This window comes from Somniosus microcephalus, chromosome 30 (assembly GCF_052327205.1).
Source record: "Somniosus microcephalus isolate GS21.2 chromosome 30, FLI_Smic_1.0, whole genome shotgun sequence".
NCBI classification, from domain to species: Eukaryota; Metazoa; Chordata; class Chondrichthyes; order Squaliformes; family Somniosidae; genus Somniosus; species Somniosus microcephalus.
Window position 1 is genome coordinate 41,319,021 of NC_141016.1, and position 18,434 is coordinate 41,337,454.

The 18,434-nt window shown below is 45.9% G+C and overlaps 1 protein-coding gene across 1 annotated transcript in view; it reads left to right on the forward strand.

Moving 5' to 3' along the window:
• LOC147098167 (uncharacterized) overlaps positions 1 to 18,434 on the forward strand; it is a 109,980-nt gene that overhangs the window by 42,233 nt on the left and 49,313 nt on the right. Inside the window, exons 5-6 of the mRNA XM_085971367.1 lie at positions 14,667 to 14,858; positions 18,275 to 18,355. Of these exons, the coding sequence (XP_085827493.1) occupies positions 14,667 to 14,858; positions 18,275 to 18,355 (273 nt within the window). The remainder of the gene's footprint in view (positions 1 to 14,666; positions 14,859 to 18,274; positions 18,356 to 18,434) is intronic.

The window sequence follows — 18,434 nt, forward strand, 5'->3', positions numbered from 1 at the left end:
AACTGTGCTTGACTAATCTACTGGAATTTTTTGAGGATGTAACTGGTAAAATAGATAAGGGAGAACCAGTGGATGTGGTGTATTTGGACTTTCAGAAGGCTTTCGATAAGGTCCCGCATAAGAGATTAGCGTGTAAAGTTAAGGCACATGGGATTGGGGGCAAGGTACTGACTTGGATAGAGAACTGGTTGGCAGACAGAAAGCAAAGAGTTGGAATAAACGGGTCTTTTTCTGAGTGGCAGGCAGTGACTAGTGGGGTACCGCAGGGATCGGTCCTTGGACCCCAGCTATTCACAATATATATTAATGATCTAGACAAGGGAACTAGATGTAATATCTCCAAATTTGCAGACAACACAAAGCTGGGTGGGCGTGTGTGCTGTGAGAAGGATGCCGAGAAACTCCAGGATGATTTGGACAGGTTGTGTGATTGGGCAGAAGCATGGCAGATGCAATATAATGTGGATAAATATGAGGTTATCCACTTTGGTAGCAAAAACAGGAAGGCAGATTATTATCTGAATGGCAATAGATTGGGAGAAGGGGCAGTGCAACGAGACCTGGGTGTCCTTGTGCCCCAGTTGCTGAAGGTAAGCATGCAGGTGCAGCAGGCGGTTAAGAAGACAAATGGTATGTTGGCCTTCGTAGCGAGAGGGTTTGAGTACAGGAACAAGCATGTCTTGCTGCAGTTGTACAGGGCCTTGGTGAGACCACATTCTTGAGTATTGTGTGCAGTTTTGGTCGCCTTATCTGAGGAAGGATGTTCTTGCCATGGAAGGAGTTCAGCGAAGATTCACCAGGCTGATACCTGGGATGGCAGGAATGACGTATGAGGAGAGATTGTGTTGATTGGGCTTGTGCTCGCTGGAGTTTAGAAGAATGAGAGGGGATCTCATTGAAACTTATAAAATTCTGACAGGACTGGACAGACTAGATGCAGGAAGAATGTTCCTGATGGTTGGGGAGTCCAGAACTGTAGTGTATGTACTTTGCAGAAGGAGCAAAATGCTGCAGCCCCTGTACACTGCAGTACCAGTAGTGACCACCCCTGTATATAAGCCTGTGTAGTAACTTTGCATAGTTAGTTCCAGCTTGTCTCCACTCAGTAAAGACCTGTTATAACCAACTCCTGCAGTCCGTGTCACAATTACACACGGACATAATACTGGCGACGAGCAGATCCGAAATTACCTACAGTCTGCACCACCTCATGGGGATCCATCCCTGAAGCGAAGTTGTCAGAGGTCGAGGCCAGAAGGAAGAAAGAATAAATAAATAAATAAATAAAAATAAAACAATCAGAAGAAACGGGCGTCGACCGTGGGCAACCGCCTCTGATTCATCGGAGTGAAAGATTTGCAGGAGAGGCTGTCGAGAGCGGGGCTTGGTTATCCTGTCGATGGTGTTCCAGCTAATCGGGCTGGTGGCAGGTAGTACACTGATCCTTCCTGGGCTGCGGCGGGCTAGAGCTCGATCGGGTGGCTTTTCAACGGGGCCGAGCAGCGTTGTCGGGAAGAGGAGAGAGAGAGAGAGGGTGGAGCACACAGGGCGTGGTCGGTGCTACGAAGTCGGGCAGCGTACAGACCCGAGAAGAGGGAGGAAAGTGTCCCGCTGGGTTGCTCCGACGACGGGGAAATAAAAGAAATTAGAAGCGCAGAAAGCATCGAGGAGCTGCAGTTTGCCATGGAAACCGCGGAGAGCGGCGTTAGCAGCAGCGCGGGGGGAAGTGCGCGAAGACCATAGGGCGTCGCCATCAAGGCATAAAACGCCAGCAACAGCGCTAGCAGCAGCGGAGAAGACGGAAAGCGCGGGAGGTGCCATTTTGTTAAATTGGGGAAGAAGGCAAAGCGCGGGAGGCGCCATCTTAGATTTCCAAGATGCCGAAGACTGGCAATACCACTGCCTTCGATAATGCAATAGAAGACTGGACCACGTATGTGGAAAGAGTCGAAGTATATTGCGAGGCAAACGAAGTAGCCGATGAGAAAAAGGCATCGGTACTACTAAACTTAATGGGCGCAAGAATGTACGGCCTATTGCGGAACCTGATTACTCCAGCTAAACCGATGGCGAAGAGTTTTAACGAAATTGTTGATATCCTACAGGAACACCTAAAGCCTACACCGCTGCTGATAGCAGAAAGATTTAAATTCCACAGGAGAAATCAGCATAAAGATGAGAGCAATGCTGATTACCTTACAGAACTACGCAAGCTATCAAAGCACTGCCAGTTCGGAGCAGGACTGGCAGATACCCTGTGGGACAAATTTGTCTGTGGACTCCTGAGTGAAGGAACCCAGAAGAGGTTACTCTCAGAGAAAGAGCTGACGCTAGATAAGGCTTTCAGTGTGGCAGTATCGTACGAAGCAGCAGCAAGGGGAGCTGCGGAAATACAGCAAAAGCCACAGGAATACGGCACCCACGAAATGACACGGGGATTTGAAAAATGTTATCCCTGCGGCAGAACAACCCATGACCAGAAGGACTGTTGGTCCAAGGACAAAATATGCAGGCAATGCGGAAATATGGGACACATTGCACGAGTTTGCAGGTCTGGGAAGAAGACTAACGACAACAAAAAGGCTACTAAGGAACAGTAGAGGAAAGTACAAAAGATGACGGACAGTAGTTCCGAAGACCAGATGAGCGATAGTGAATCCGGGAACAAGAGACTAAGCTGTCTCAAACTTCACAACGTAATCGCAAAAGAGGATCACTGAACCATTTGGGTCACCCTCACGATAGCAGGGTCCCAAGTCAAAATGGAATTGGATACAGGATCAGCCCTGACCGTCATGAATCGACGAGACTACGAGCAGCTATTCTCACACATACCCTTGAAAGAGACATCCATTGTCTTGAAGACGTATACAGGGCAAAAAGTATACCCCAGAGGGAAAATAAGGGTGCCTGTCGAATACAACGGCAAGGAAATACCGAAATTGTATCTGTACATACTGCAAGATGGTGGACCACCGTTATTGGGACGTGAATGGATCAGAAAGATAAGTTTAGACTGGCACTCCATTCAGGCACTGACGGTGGCTGGTAAAAAGGATGACGACGTCACACCTGGTCGATTGTCAAAAATCTTAGCTAACGCCAAAGAGGTATTTCAACAAGAACAGGGAACTCTTAAAGGCGTAACCGCCTCGATAAAAATAGAAGAGAATGCAATTCCCAAGTTTTTCAAAGCAAGACCGGTACCATATGCAATTCGCCCAGCCGTCGAGGCAGAGCTGGAGAAACTGGAGAATGCAGGCGTGTTATCTAAGGTAGACTGGAGCGAGTGGGCGACACCCATCGTTCCTGTCATGAAGAAAACGTTAAACAATAAGTCTGAGGAGCCAAGGAAGGTTCGCATCTGTGGGAACTTCAAGGTGACGGTGAACCCAGTCCTTCACACAGTACAATATCCTCTCCCGAGGATAGAAGATATTTTTGCCTCACTATCTGGAGGGAAGCGTTTTACAAAAATTGACCTAGCACAAGCATATTTGCAGATGGAGGTTGAAGAATCCTATAGGAAGTATCTCACGATAAACACTCACAAAGATCTTTACCAGTATAATCGACTGGTATTCGGAGTAGCATCAGCTCCGGCGATATGGCAAAGAGCAATGGAACAAGTTCTGCAAGGGATTCCGGGGACTCAGCGTTACTTGGACGACATCCTAGTGACAGGTGAAGATGACAGTGAACACCTTGCCAACCTAGAGCAGGTGCTCACTAGACTAAGAGAACATGGGCTACGAGCCAATCGTCCCAAGTGCAAGTTTTTTAAGAAACAGATATCGTATTGTGGCCACGTGATTGATGAAGAGGGGTTACATAAGTCCCCTGACAAAATTGAAGCGGTAGTTAAGGCTCCAGCGCCTGAAAATGTGTCGCAACTGAGGTCATTCCTCGGATTGGTGAATTACTACCATAAGTTATTGCCGAATTTGTCCACAATTCTGCACCCACTGAACGCCCTATTACAAACTGGAGTAGCATGGAAATGGAGCGATGAATGTAAGCAGGCCTTTCAGATGAGTAAAGACCTAATCACTTCAAGAGAAGTATTGGCTCACTACAACCCATCACTACCGATAAGACTGGCGTGTGATGCGTCTCCCTATGGCATTGGAGCGGTACTGTCACCTAAATTCCTTGATGGTTCAGAGAGGCCGATAGCTTTTGCGTCACGCTCGTTAACTTCAGCCGAGCGTAACTACGCCCAGATTGACAGAGAGGCCCTCAGCCTGGTGTGGGGGGTGAAGAAGTTCAATCACTACTTGCACGGTCAGAAATTTACTCTACTAACTGATCATCAACCTCTTGTCTCCATTTTCAACCCTCAGAAGGGCGTCCCGATAATGACAGCACAACAGCTACAGAGGTGGTCCCTTTTCCTAGGGGCACACCAATATGACATCGAGTACAAAGGAACTAAACAGCATGGGAATGCTGATGGATTGTCGTGCCTACCGTTGCCGACGGTGGAAGAAGCACCTGCAGTGGATCCAGTGCAGATATTCCACTTGACCATAGTCAAATGTCTACCTGTGACAAATGCAAACATAGAAAAGGAAACACGAAATGACCCGACACTCTCCTGGGTCTATGATTTAACGGTGAAGGGATGGCCAGCACATGGCGAACCACTGTTGCCAGCATTCTCGCCGAGAAGAGAACAGCTGTCAGTGTGCAGAGGAACCTTGATGTGTGGATCCAGAGTAGTAATTCCACCCAAATTGAAGGATAGAGTGCTCAATGAGCTTCATGAGGGTCATCTGGGAGGGGTAAAAATGAAGAACTTAGCCAGAGCGTTTGTGTGGTGGCCGGGAATCGATAGAGAAATCAAAGAGGTGACCAAGAGCTGTACAGGATGCCAGAAGGTCCAAAACGCCCCACCACAAGCCCCTCTACATCCATGGGAGTGGCCCTCATCTTCATGGCAAAGGGTGCACATTGATTTTGCTGGTCCATTTATGGACTCGATGTTTTTAATTGCGGTGGATGCACATTCAAAGTGGGCAGAGGTAATAAAAATGTCCTCAACCACCACAGAAAAAACTATCACAGTCTTACGAACTATATTCACCAGAAATGGGCTGCCTGAACAGATTTGCTCCGACAATGGACCACAGTTTGTGTCTGAAGAGTTCCAGAGGTTCTTAAAGAACAATGGTGTTAAGCATTAAACATCCGCCCCATATCATCCAGCCACCAATGGATTGGCTGAGAGGTTCGTTCAAACATTCAAGAAGGCTATCAAGGCAATGTGTAATGAAGACATACCTCTACAACACAAGGTGGATAACTTCTTGTTTGCCTACCGGAATGCGACACATGCGGTTACCAACCAAACTCCAGCCATGATGTTCTTCAATCGAAGACTACGATGCCGCTTGGATTTGGTTAAGCCAAACATCAGAAGAGATGTGGAGAACAGGCAGTTTCAGAATATGAATGAAAGGCCAACCAGGAGTTTTAAGATAGGTCAACCAGTTTTGGCCCGGGACTACCGCACAGAGAAATGGCAGCCAGGAACGATCTGTACACAGCAAGGACCTCTAATGTATACTGTGGACATTGGAGAGAGCATTGTAAGACGCCATGCTGACCAGGTTCTAGAGTCACTGGAAAACGTCAATTCCACACCACGATCTGATACACCTGGTGACGAAACCAAAGTACCAATTGCATCTACCTCAGAATCGGGAATATTGGAAGCAGACGAACCCAACAACGACGTTGATTCCGAATCAACTCTGCCAAAAGAACCTGATACCCCAGAGGCGTTATCCAGACAGAATCAGGAAGCCTCCTCAAAGACTGAACTTATAATTGCATAACTTCAGCTAATGTATATGACAACTGTAATTGTAAATATGTTATTTAATTATTAATCGAATGTTATGTACTGTTTAGCTAAAAGGGGAGGAATTGTAGTGTATGTACTTTGCAGAAGGAACTATATTCTGCAGTCCCTGTATACTGCAGTACCAGTAGTGACCACCCCTGTATATAAGCCTGTGTAGTAACTTTGCATAGTTAGTTCCAGTTTGTCTCCACTCAGTAAAGACCTGTTATAACCAACTCCTGCAGTCCGTGTCTCAATTACACACGGACATAATAAGAACCAGGGGTCACAGTCTAAGGATAAGGGGTAAGCCATTTAGGACAGAAATGAGGAGGAATTTCTTCACCCAGAGAGTGGTGAACCTGTGGAATTCTCTACCACAGAAGGCAGTAGAGGCCAATTCATTAAATATATTCAAGAAGGAGTTGGATATATTTCTCAAGGCTAAAGGGATCAAGGGGTATGGGGAGAAAGCAGGGACAGGGTACTGAATTTGGATGATCAGCCATGATCGCATTGAATGGCGGAGCAGGCTCGAGGGGCCGAATGGCCTACTCCTGCTCCTATCTTCTATGTAAAAACTCAGCAGGCCAGGCAACATCCGTGGAGAGAGAAATAGAGTCAACGTTTCAGGACTGAGAGAAAACACAGGAAATAAAACAGATTAAAAGGCCAGTTTGTGGGGCTGGGAAATGGGGATGAAAGAACAAAAGAGAAGAGAAGAGACATCGGCCTGAAACGTTGACTCTATTTCTCTCTCCACGGGTGTTGCGTGGCCAGCTGAGTTTTTCCAGCATTTTCCGTTGTTATTTTGGATTTCGAGCATCTGCAGTATTTTGCTATCGCACTGAAATCCTGACTCTCTTGAAAAACTTGTCTAAAATACCTGTGATAGTGAAAATTTGCTAAGATCATATTGGTTAATATCAGGACTCATTTTATATTTACCCCATTTATCTCCATCCGCTTTAGCTCAAGTTGAGGACAAAAATGAATCAATTGATTAATGCCCTGGATCCCAGTATTATCCGGTCCTCTGCATGCTGTTTCACTGGGTTGTTAATGGAATTGTTCTGATTTCCATTTACGATTGGGAACAACTAAAGACAGTCTGAGACTTTCCTCTGCGTGATATAGTAGCAGAACCTGAAGGGACGATGAGCGGAAAAGCTCATCAGATTCCCACCCACAGCACTATTTCGAAGAAGAGCAGCGGCGTTCTCCCCAGTGTCCTGGGGCCAATATTTATCCCTCAACCAACATCACTAAAACAGATTCCCTGGTCATGATCACATTGCTGCTCATGGGAGCTTGCTGTGTGCAGCCTGTTTGTCACAGTTCCTACATTACAACAATGACTACACTTCAAAAGTACTTCATTGGTGGTATAGCGCTTTGGGACATCCTAAGGTAGTGAAAGGCTCTATATAAATCCATGTCTTTCTTTCACATTTAGATGACGGCAGGGATTTCGGTTATGTTGATAGACTGGAGAGGCTGGGGTTGTTCTCCTTGGAGCAGGGAAGATTGAGAGGAGATTTGATAGAGGTGTTCAAGATAATGAGGGTTCTGGACAGAGTAGATAGAGAGAAACTGTTCCCATTGGCAGAAGGGCCGAGAACCAGAGGGCACAGATTTAAGGTGATTGGCAAAAGGACCAGAGGCGAAGAAGAAAAAACTTTTTTATGCAGCGAGTGGTCAGGATCTGGAATGCACTGCCTGAAAGGGTGGTGGAGGCAGATTCAATCACCGCTTTCAAAAGGGAGTTGGATAAATATATGAAGGAAAAAAATTTGCAGGGCTACGGGGAAAGGGCGGGGGAGTGGGACTAGCTGTAGTGCTCTTGCAGAGAGCTGGCACGGGCTCGACGGGCCGAATGGCCTTCTTCCGTGCTGTAACTGTTCTATGATTCATTCTATGATAATGCTGGAAATATAGGTTGATGAGCACCTGTAAAGAGAGAAGACAAGCTAATGGTTCAGGTGTAAACCTTTTATCCAGTTCTACCTATGGGAACCTAACAGAGTTCTGACAAAGAGTCTGTGCCCAGGACGTTAACCTGTCTTTCCTGTTTATAGACGCTGATGGATCTGCTGTGTATTTCTAGCACTTTTTGCTTTGTGTTATCTGCCTAAAGTGCTTCTTGTGATTTACTTTCACAGTAGATTGAATTTCATGAAAATGACATGCTGTCTTAGGTCAGGGTACAACATGCCTGCCACACATTCCCTGTTCAACCAGAGTCCCTCAGCAAGGTGAAATCCCACCTCTGCCAATGGGTCATTTTGCATACAGTGTAAAAACCTGGCCTTGGGTTTCAAAGAGCCTGGATTTCCTAAACTTGCAGCAACATATCTTTTGCTGCCCCATCTGTTGCCACATTAACACCAACATGCCTAGCTGCTTGTCCAGCCATCCCTTCTGTAGGTCATCGATCTGAAACGTTAACTCTGTTTCTCTCTCCACAGATGCTGCCTGACCTGCTGAGTATTTCCAGCATTTTCTGTTTTTATTTCATATTTCCAACATCCGCAGTATTTTGCTTTTGCATCCCTTCTGTACCCCACTTTGTGGCCATCACCCTTGTGATTGGGCACAAGAACCTCAATAGAGTATCACAGAATCACAGAATCACAGAAACCCCACAGTGCAGATAGAGGCCATTTCGGCCCATCGAGCCTGCACCGACACATATCCCACCCGATCCCCGTAACCCCTACACCAACACATGGGGGCAGTACAGGATACAGCAGAAGAGGACAAAGGGATTAATCAGGAAGGGGAAAATAGAATACGAAAGTAAACTTGCAGCAAAAATAAAGACAGACTGCAAAAGCTTTTATCGGTATATCAGGAGGAAAAGACTGGTAAAATCCCAAGTCGGTCCCCTGCAGTCCGATTCGGGAGAATATATAATGGAGAATAAGGAAATGGCAGACCAATTAAACTCATACTTTGGTTCTGTATTCACAAAGGAGGACACAAATAACCTCCCAGGAATATCGGCAAACATAGGGACTAATGAGAGGGAGGAGCTGACAGAAATTAGTATCTCTAGGGATATGGTGTTGGGTAAGTTGAGGGGACTGAAGGCCGACAAATCCCCGGGGCCTGATAAACTACATCCTAGGGTACTTAAGGAGGTGGCCCTGGAGATAGCAGATGCTCTAAGGATCATCTTCCGGAACTCCATTGACTCGGGAACAGTACCCGTGGATTGGAGGGTAGCTAATGTTACCCCAATATTTAAAAAGGGGGGTAGAGAGAAAGCAGGGAATTATAGACCAGTAAGCCTTACATCGGTTGTGGGCAAAATGCTAGAGTCCATTATTAAGGATAAAATAGCGGAGCACTTGACAAATGGGGAAAGGATCGGACAGAGTCAACATGGATTTACAAAGGGTAAATCGTGTTTGACTAATCTGCTGGAATTTTTTGAGGAAGTAACTGGTAAAATAGATGGGGGAGAGCCAGTGGATGTGGTGTACCTTGACTTCCAGAAAGCCTTCGATAAGGTTCCACACAAAAGATTGTCATGCAAAATTAAGGCTCATGGGATTGGGGGCAAAGTATTAACGTGGATAGAGAACTGGCTGGCGGATAGAAAACAGAGAGTTGGAATAAACGGCTCGTTTTCAGAGTGGCAGGCAGTGACCAGCGGGGTGCCGCAAGGATCTGTCCTGGGACCCCAGCTGTTCACAATATATATAAATGATCTGGATCAGGGAATTGGATGCAATATTTCCAAATTCGCTGACGACACTAAACTAGGAGGAGGGGTGGGCTCTGATGAGGATGTCAGGAGGCTACAGTGCGATTTGGACAGGTTGGGGGAATGGGCGGATACGTGGCAGATGCACTATAATGTGGATAAATGCGAGGTTATCCACTTTGGGGGTAAAAACAGGAGGGTAGATTATTATCTAAATGGCAATAGATTGGGAGATGGGGAAGTGCAGAGGGACCTGGGTGTTCTTGTGCACCAGTCACTGAAGGAGAGCATGCAGGTGCAACAGGCGATTAAGAAGGCAAATGGTATGTTGGCCTTCATATCAAGGGGGTTCGAGTATAGGAATAGGGATACCTTACTACAGCTGTACAAGGTGCTGGTGAGACCGCATCTGGAGTATTGTGTACAGTTTTGGTCGCCCCATCTGCGGAAGGATGTTCTTGCCATGGAAAGAGTGCAACGGCGATTCACCAGGCTGATACCTGGAATGGCGGGAATGACCTACGAAGAGAGATTAAATAGTTTGGGCTTGTACTCACTGGAGTTTAGAAGATTGAGAGGGGATCTCATCGAAACATATAAAATTATGGCAGGCCTGGACAGGCTGAATTCAGAGAGAATGTTTCCAATGGCCAGGGAGCACAGAACCAGGGGCCACAGTCTAAAAATAGCGGGCAAATCATTTAAAACAGAGATGAGGAAGAATTTCTTCACTCAAAGAGTGGTGAGCCTGTGGAATTCCCTGCCACAGAGGGCTGTGAAGGCTAATTCAATAAATATTTTCAAGAGAGAATTGGATATATTTCTGAAGGCTAAGGGGATTAAGGGTTACGGAGAAAAGGCGGGGACGGGGTACTGAACTGGTAAGATCAGCTATGATCTCAGACGAGGATCAGCCATGATCTCATTGAATGGCGGAGCAGGCTCGAAGGGCCGAATGGCCTACTCCTGTTCCTATCTCTATGTTACTATGTTATATCCCACCCTATCCCCGTAACCCCACATATTTAATCCCCCTAACACTAAGGGTCAATTTTTTTTTATCATAGCCAATCAACCTAACCCGCACATCTTTGGCCACTACCATGTATCCTTAACATTCTTACCAGGTACATGGTCACAAGCATTGTATCTGGAGTATCGTGCCATTTTTAGAATAACAGAATCATAGAAATTTATGGCACAGAAGGAGGCCATTCGGCCCAACGGGTCTGTGCCAGCCTAATCCCACTTTCCAGCTCTTGGTCCGCAGCCTTGCAGGTTACTTCAAATGCATATCCAAGTACTTCTTAAATGCGATGAGGGTTTCTGCCTCTACCACCCTTTCCAGACCCCCAACATTCTCTGGGTGAAAAAAGTTCTCCTCAACGCCCCTCTAATCCTTCTACCAATTACTTTAAATCTCTGCCCCCTGGTTATTGATCTCTCTGCTAAAGGAAATAGATCCTTCCTATCCACTCTATCTAGGCCCCTCATAATTTTATACACTTGAATTAAGTCTACGCTCAGCCTCTTCTGATCCAAAGAAATTAACCCCAGCCTATCCAATCTTTCCTCATAGCTAAAATTCTCCAGTCCTGGCAACATCCTTGTAAATCTCCTCTGTACCCCCTCTAGTGCAATCACATCCTTCCTGTAATGTGGTGACCAGAACTGTGCGCAGTATTCTATCTGTGGCCCAAGTAATGTTTTATACAGTTCAAGCATAACCTTCCTACTCTTATATTCTATGCCTCGGCTAATAAAGGAGTTTTCTTAACCACCTTATCTACCTGTCCTGCTATCTTCAGGGATCTGTTGACGTGCACTCCAAGGTCCCCCTGATCCTCTACACTTCTCAGTATCCCACCATTTATTGTGTATTCCCTTGCCTTGTTAGCCCTGCCAAATGCATTACCTCACACTTCTCCTGACTGAATTCCATTTGTCACTTTTCTGCCCACCTGTCAAGTCCATTGATATCTTCCTGCAGTCTAGTTTTCTTCCTCACTATCAACCACACGGCCAATTTTTGTATCATCTGCAAACTTCTTAATCGTGCCCCCTACACTGAAGTCTAAATCATTGATATATACCACAAAAAGCAAGTACTGAGCCCTGCTGAACTCCACTGGAAACAGCCTCCAATCACAAAAACACCCATCGACAATTACCCTTTGCATCCCATCACTGAGCCAATTTTGGATCCAACTTGCCACTTTCTCTTTGATCCCGTGGGCTTTTACTTTTCTGACCAGTCTGCCTTGTGGGACCTTGTCAAAATTCTTGCTAAAATCCATGTAGATTACATCAAGCGTGCTACCCTCATCGACCCTCCTTGTTACCTCCTCAAAAAATTTAATCAAGTTAGTCAGACACGACCTTCCCTTAACGAATCCATGCTGACTATCCTTGAATAATCCGTGCCTTTCTAAATGACGATTAATACTGTCCCTCAGAAATTTTTCCAATAATTTGCCCACCACTGAGGGTTGCTGACTGGCCTGTAATTATTCGGTCTATCCCTTTCTCCCTTTTTAAACAACGGTACAACGTTAGCAGTCCTCCAGCACCACACCTGTAGCCAGAGAGGTTTGGAAAATGATGGTCGGAGCTTCCGCTATTTTCTCCCTTACTTCTCTTAACAGCCTGGGATACATTTCATCCAGGCTTGGCGATTTATCTACTTTCAAAGATGCTAAACCCCTTAATATTTCCTCTCTCACTATGTTTATCACTCCTCCTCCTTAACTACAGTGCCTGCATCATCCCTGTCTTTTGTGAAGAGCTACAATGTCTGCATGGTCCCTCTCTTTTTACCTTACTCCCATTTTTCTTGCTGCCAGTGGCTTGGGTGCTCAACCCATGTGTACAGGCCAGCAATGAGGTTTCCTCATTTGCCGAAAAGCACCTTCTGCAGTCAACAGGCAGCCGGAAATGAAGCCATGACTCTCAAACACATCTACACGTGCAAGCTTGCACAAGTGCAGTCGTTCACTTGGTGCTGTAGATAAACAGAATGTATTACACAGCACCAGCAGCCTCTGCTAAAACAGAACCACTTCCTCTTGAGAGCTCCAGAATATAAATTGTACAATTAAAGTGAAATAGCAGCACACAAACAAATGAAAATAAAAACCAGCCTAGCACCATTGCTTCTATACAACAGCCCTGCAATCTAAGCAACAGTATTTGCATATGACAGTGCTGTACAGGGAATGACTGTGCTTAGTGCAGGATTACGTCAGTGCTCGGAGTGATTGTCTGTTTAAGGGTCTACTGCCCATAAAATGTTTAAGGCTGAACTATAATGATAGTAAGTGATTAGCTTTCTGTGTATAAGTTAAATATTTTGACTAATTTTCATAAATCAAATGTTTAACAAGTAGAATACAAAACAGCAGAGACCTTCAAAGCCTACGTATAGTAAAGCACTCACTTGACTCCACTGTGGTCATGGATTTGCATTGCGGATACTGGACTCGTATAGCTTTCTTTGCCAAGTGGAGTTTCGCTTTCAGCAGGGGGGCCACCCTCAGTGTCTAATGGAGGTCGAGCTAGTGTGGTGCAGAGATCTAAAACCAGAGAAGTAAGCATCATGTTAAAGGCTCAATAACAATAAGGAAGTGACAGCCTCTTCCTCTGCCATGCGTTACATGCCAATTAAATATCTCTACTTGGGCCAATGTTAGGCTACCTCTGCTCAGTTACTGCATGGCTGGCGAGGAGGATGGTGGAGGACGGAAATCTGTCATCCATATGCCCAAGCTGCAGAAGGATAAACAAAGGTACTAAACCTGAAAGAAGGGTGAAAAAATAGACAAGTGAGAGCACAAGTGAAGCAGACAGCATAAATAGATCCAATAGATAATTACAAAAGCAAAATACTGCGGATGCTGGACATCTGAAATAAAAACAGAAAATGCTGGAAATACTCAGCAGGTCAGGCTGCATCCGTGGAGAGAGAAACAGAGTTAACGTTTCAGGTCAATGACCTTTCGTCAGAACTGGAAAAAGCTGGAGATGGAACAGGTTTTTAAGCAAGTGCAGCGGCAGGGAGAGGGGGGAGGGGAGGAAAGAACAAAGGGAAGGTCTGTGACAGGATGGAAGGCAGGAGAGATTAAGAGACAAAAGGGATGATGGTGCGAGGCAAAGGAGATGGTGATGGAACAAGTTAAGAAACAAAAGATGGCTCTCGATGAAGTGTAAATGGCGATGGCAGAATGAAAGACAGCTGCCACGTGAGAGAGAGAAAAAAATTGGAAAAAAAGGTAGGGGCAGAGGTTATTGTGGTGTATGTAACCTGTTCCACCTTAAGAGAACTTAAGCCTGTTCCACCTTAAGAGATGTACTACTTTCTCTGGCTGCTGTATACGTAATACCGGTGGTGACCACCGGTATATAAGTACTGTGTAGTGATATTGTATTTAGTATAGTCCTGACCTCCAACTAGTAAAGACCTGTTGAACTTTATTCTTGTAGTTTGTGTCAGTAATTAATCTTAATACAACTGGAACACACAGACTTAACAGTTGTGGTCTGAAATTGTTGAACTCGATGTTGAGTCCAGAAGGCTGTAAAGTGCCTAAAGGAAGATGAGGTGCTGTTCCTCGAGCTTACGTTGAGCTTCAGTGGAACAATGCAAGAGGCCGAGGACGGTGAGGTCTGAGTGGGAGTGTAGCGGAGAATTAAAGTGACAGGTGACTGGAAGCTCGGGGTCACCCTTATGGGCCGAACTGAGGTGTTCCGCAAAGTGGTCACCCAATCTGCGTTTGGTCTCCCCAATGTAGAGGAGACGTGAGCAGTGAATACAGTATACTAAATTGCAAGAAGTACAAGTAAATCGCTGTTTCACTTGGAAGGAGTGTTAGGGTTAGAGTGTTAGATAATTAGATGTGTTACTGGGGAGAAAAGGGATTAAGGGATATAGAGAAAAGGAGGGCAGGTGGGGTTGATATTTGCTGGGCCTGATGGCCTTTTCCTGTTCCTATACCTCTTAAGACCCTGAAATTCCATGCTGGAATTATGGTGGGAGACGGGGAGAACGCCCACAGAATTACATGGCGTTATGTTCTTAACAAAGCTGCTGTTTTCTTTGTCTCAATATAGTGATGTCATTCAGACTGAAGCACAACCTGGAACTCAGCCAGAAACAGGCATCGCTGAGGAAATAGCAGACCTTAAAGTCCTTCTGGCTAATGGGAACAAACCAGATCGAGAAGTTGCCAGTAGGCTGGCTTACAAGCTTTACAATCTGGATGGGTTTAAGAGGACGGATGTTGCACCCTACCTGGGAAAGAAGTATGTCTATTAGACAGTAACTTTCCTGCCTGTATTTTGTTTCTTACAGAATTAGAAAAAAGCCACAGATAAGAGAGATAAACTAAGAAACAGACTGTTTGGCTGCGTGTGTATGCAATCTAATCCCATAAAGGATTCAATGTATCAAAGTATCAAAAGACCAACTAAATTCTGAGCTCACGGTCAGAGGTGGGCTCAGCTCTGTAGGAGAGTGATCATCTGTTCCGTTCTACATCCCACTTCTATTCTATTAAAGATTCCTGTTATCAGTGGTCACATCGACCTCGGCATCCTCAGTCCTGATCTGCGCTCCTCCTGTCGTGCAAAGGTCTGTGCCAGCAGCGCTAAATTGTAGAATTTACTTGTGAGTTTATCCAGTCAATAACTGAGCCATTCAGGCCAGAAAGTTTCCAGTTCCCATCCCTCACTGACGCTGACTTAGCTGATCTCAGCCAGAATGCCGCTAGAAATGCTACAATTGGTCTCAAAGTAATTTTTTTTTAATTCATTCATGGGATGTGGGCGTTGCTGGCAAAGCCAGCATTTATTGCCCAACCCTAACTGCCCTCGAGGAGGTGGTGCTGAGCCTTCTTCTTGAACCGCTGCAGTCCGTCATAGAGTCATAGAGTCATCGGCCTATAAATTCAGTGACGCCCCGCCAGCACGTTTGCGCCGGAAATTTAGCGCCTGCCGCCGAGCCAGTTGTGCCCGCCCCAAATTCACTTTCAGCGCCCCAAAGCGGAAGCGGGCGCTGGTACAGGGTGTGCCCGCCCCGCTTGGGGCGCTGAAAGTGAATTTCAGCGCTGCCGGTCCCGCTGCGCCACCCGATGCGGAGCGGCAGGCTGCTGTACTGCAGGCCTCCCCCTTCTCTTAAGGGGGAGGTGCCTGCAACGGCCGGAGCCCCGTTGAAAGTGCTGGCAAAAGAGCCCGGCACAACGGCGAAGTGCCGGGCTCCACGGAAACCAGCCGGCAATGCCGCGGGGGGGGGGGGGTGTGGAGGAGGCTGGGGAAGTAGGTGCGGGCAGGCGGCCGCCGAAAAAGCGGCCGGCTGCACCTCCGCTTTAAATAGCGCCTCTAAGGCTGCAGCACGGCCAGGTTTTCAAAACGTTGTTAGTGGCCGCCAGGGAAGAGGCGGCCGCTACTGAAGATGGGGATCGGTGTGGTTTCGGGCGGTACCGGGGCGCTGCGCACACCGATGGCGTCATCGGTGCCGGCGCAGCGCTACCGGCTTACGCCGATTTAAAGGCCCACCTAATTTCAGCGGCGACGCAACTTCCGGCGCAACCCACTCTTGCGCCCCTAAATGGGCGCAAACCCAAGGGAATTTCTAGGCCATAGAGTTATACAGCACAGAAAGAGGCCCTTCGGCCCATCGTGTCTGCACCGACCATCAATCCCTGTCCAGTCTAATCCCATTTTCCAGCATTTGGTCCATAGCCTTGTATGCAATGGCATTTCAAGTGCTCATCCAAATGCTTCTTGAATGTTATGAGGGTTCCTGCCTCTACCACCCTTTCAGGCAGTGAGTTCCAGATTCCAACCACCCTCTGGGTGAAAAAGTTCCTCCTCAAATCCCCTCTAAACCTCCTGCCCCTTACCTTGAATCTATGCCCCCTTGTTATTGACCCCCCTACTAAGGGGAAAAGTTCCTCTTTATCTACCCTATCTATGCCCCTCATCATTTTGTACACCTCAATCAGGTCCCCCCTCAGCCTTCTTTGCTCCAAGGAAAACAACCCCAGCCTGTTTAGGGTTGGTGTGGTGAAGGTGCTCCTACAGTGCTGTTAGGGAGTGAGTTCCAGGATTTTGACCCAGTGACGATGAAGGAATGGTGACTTCTTTCCAAGTCAGGATAGTGTGTGACATGTTGGGGGGATAGTCAATACTGAGGAGGACTGCAACAAGTTACAGGAGGACATTAATAAACTTGCAGAATGGGTATATAATTGGCAAATGAAGTTCAACACAGATAAATGTGAGGTATTACATTTTGGTAGGAAGAATAGGGAGGTCACTTATCACTTGGAGGGTGCGAGTCTAGGTGGGGTAGAGGAACAAAGGGATCTAGGAGTACAAATACACAAATCACTAAAAGTTGCAGCACAGGTTATCTTGGCCAAAGAAAAAGCAAACCAAGCACTAGGGTTTATTTCTAGAGGGATAGAATTGAAAAGTAGGGAAGTTATGTTAAACCTGTATCGAACCTTGGTTAGCCAACACTTGGGAGTACTGTGTACAGTTCTGGTCACCATATTATTAAAAGGATATAGAGGCACTGGAGAGGATGCAGAGAAGATTTATAAGGATGATACCAGAAATGCGAGGGTATACATATCAGGAAAGGATGAACAGGCTGGGTCTCTTTTCTCTTGAAAAAAGGCTGAGGGGTGACCTAATAGAGGTCTTTAAAATTATGAAAAATGTTGATAGAGTGGATACAGAGAGAATGTTTCCACTTGTGGGGAAGAGCATAACTAGAGGCCATCAATATAAGATAGTCACCAAGAAATCCAATAGGGAATTCAGAAGAAACTTCTTCACCCAGAGAGTGGTGAGAATGTGGAACTCTCTACCACAGGGAGTGGTTGAAGCGAATAGTATAGATGCATTTAAGGGGAGGCTAGAGAAGCATATGAGGGAGAAGGGAATCGAGGGTTATGCTGATAGAGTTAGGTGAGGAAAGACGGGAGGAGGCTCGAGTGGAGCATAAATGCCGGCATGGACTGGTTACATATCCTATGTAATTTTGAGTGCAGTGAAAGAACCTACTGAGCCTTCTGATCATGTGTAGTCAACCTTACAGTCAACAAGTTGCCAGGAGTTTGAGCACTAGTGCACAAACGGATCACAGAGAGTCAAATGTGTAGCGTTATCTGATTATATCTGTCCTAATCATGTCACTATACCCATCACCCTGTTAATAAGGTCCAAGTATTGTTTTCAATTACTAAATAAATATCAGTAATTAACATTGCATTAATAACCTCAATGTCTCCTGTACATGACAGGGGTCCTTTGTATGAAGGAATTTATCTAAAATTGGGTAGGATATTCAGTAATTCCCGACAGCGGTTAAAAGCCAAGCCACTAGTACACTTAGGAGCCTGTTTGTGATGATAGGGGACAAATTCTTAACATGTCTGTGTTTCATTCCTCTGTCCGCTAGTTTCATGGTGTTGTTAAAATAAATGGATTAATGTCTCCATTAGGATATCGGACAGAGGAATGTTACACAAATGTGTTCATCATTCTACGCTAATATTGCAAACTGTCATTTCTAAGGTCGCTGTGCACAAATGTCCTTCAACCAAATTATTATTAATGAATATTACAAGACTACCAAGCTAACCCACGTTACCCAGAATAAGCTGAACTAGTCTTTTCAGTTTTATGTACTCTCCCTTTTCATGTTTTAGTAATGAATTCAGTCAGATGGTGGCGGAGGAGTACCTGCAATTATTTGACTTCAGTGAGATGGCTCTTGACCAGGCTCTAAGGTAAGGCAGGTCTGGGATACCTTTGAGTCTGTTATTGTTGAAACACCATTTTGTGGAAAAAATATTTTTAAATAGATAA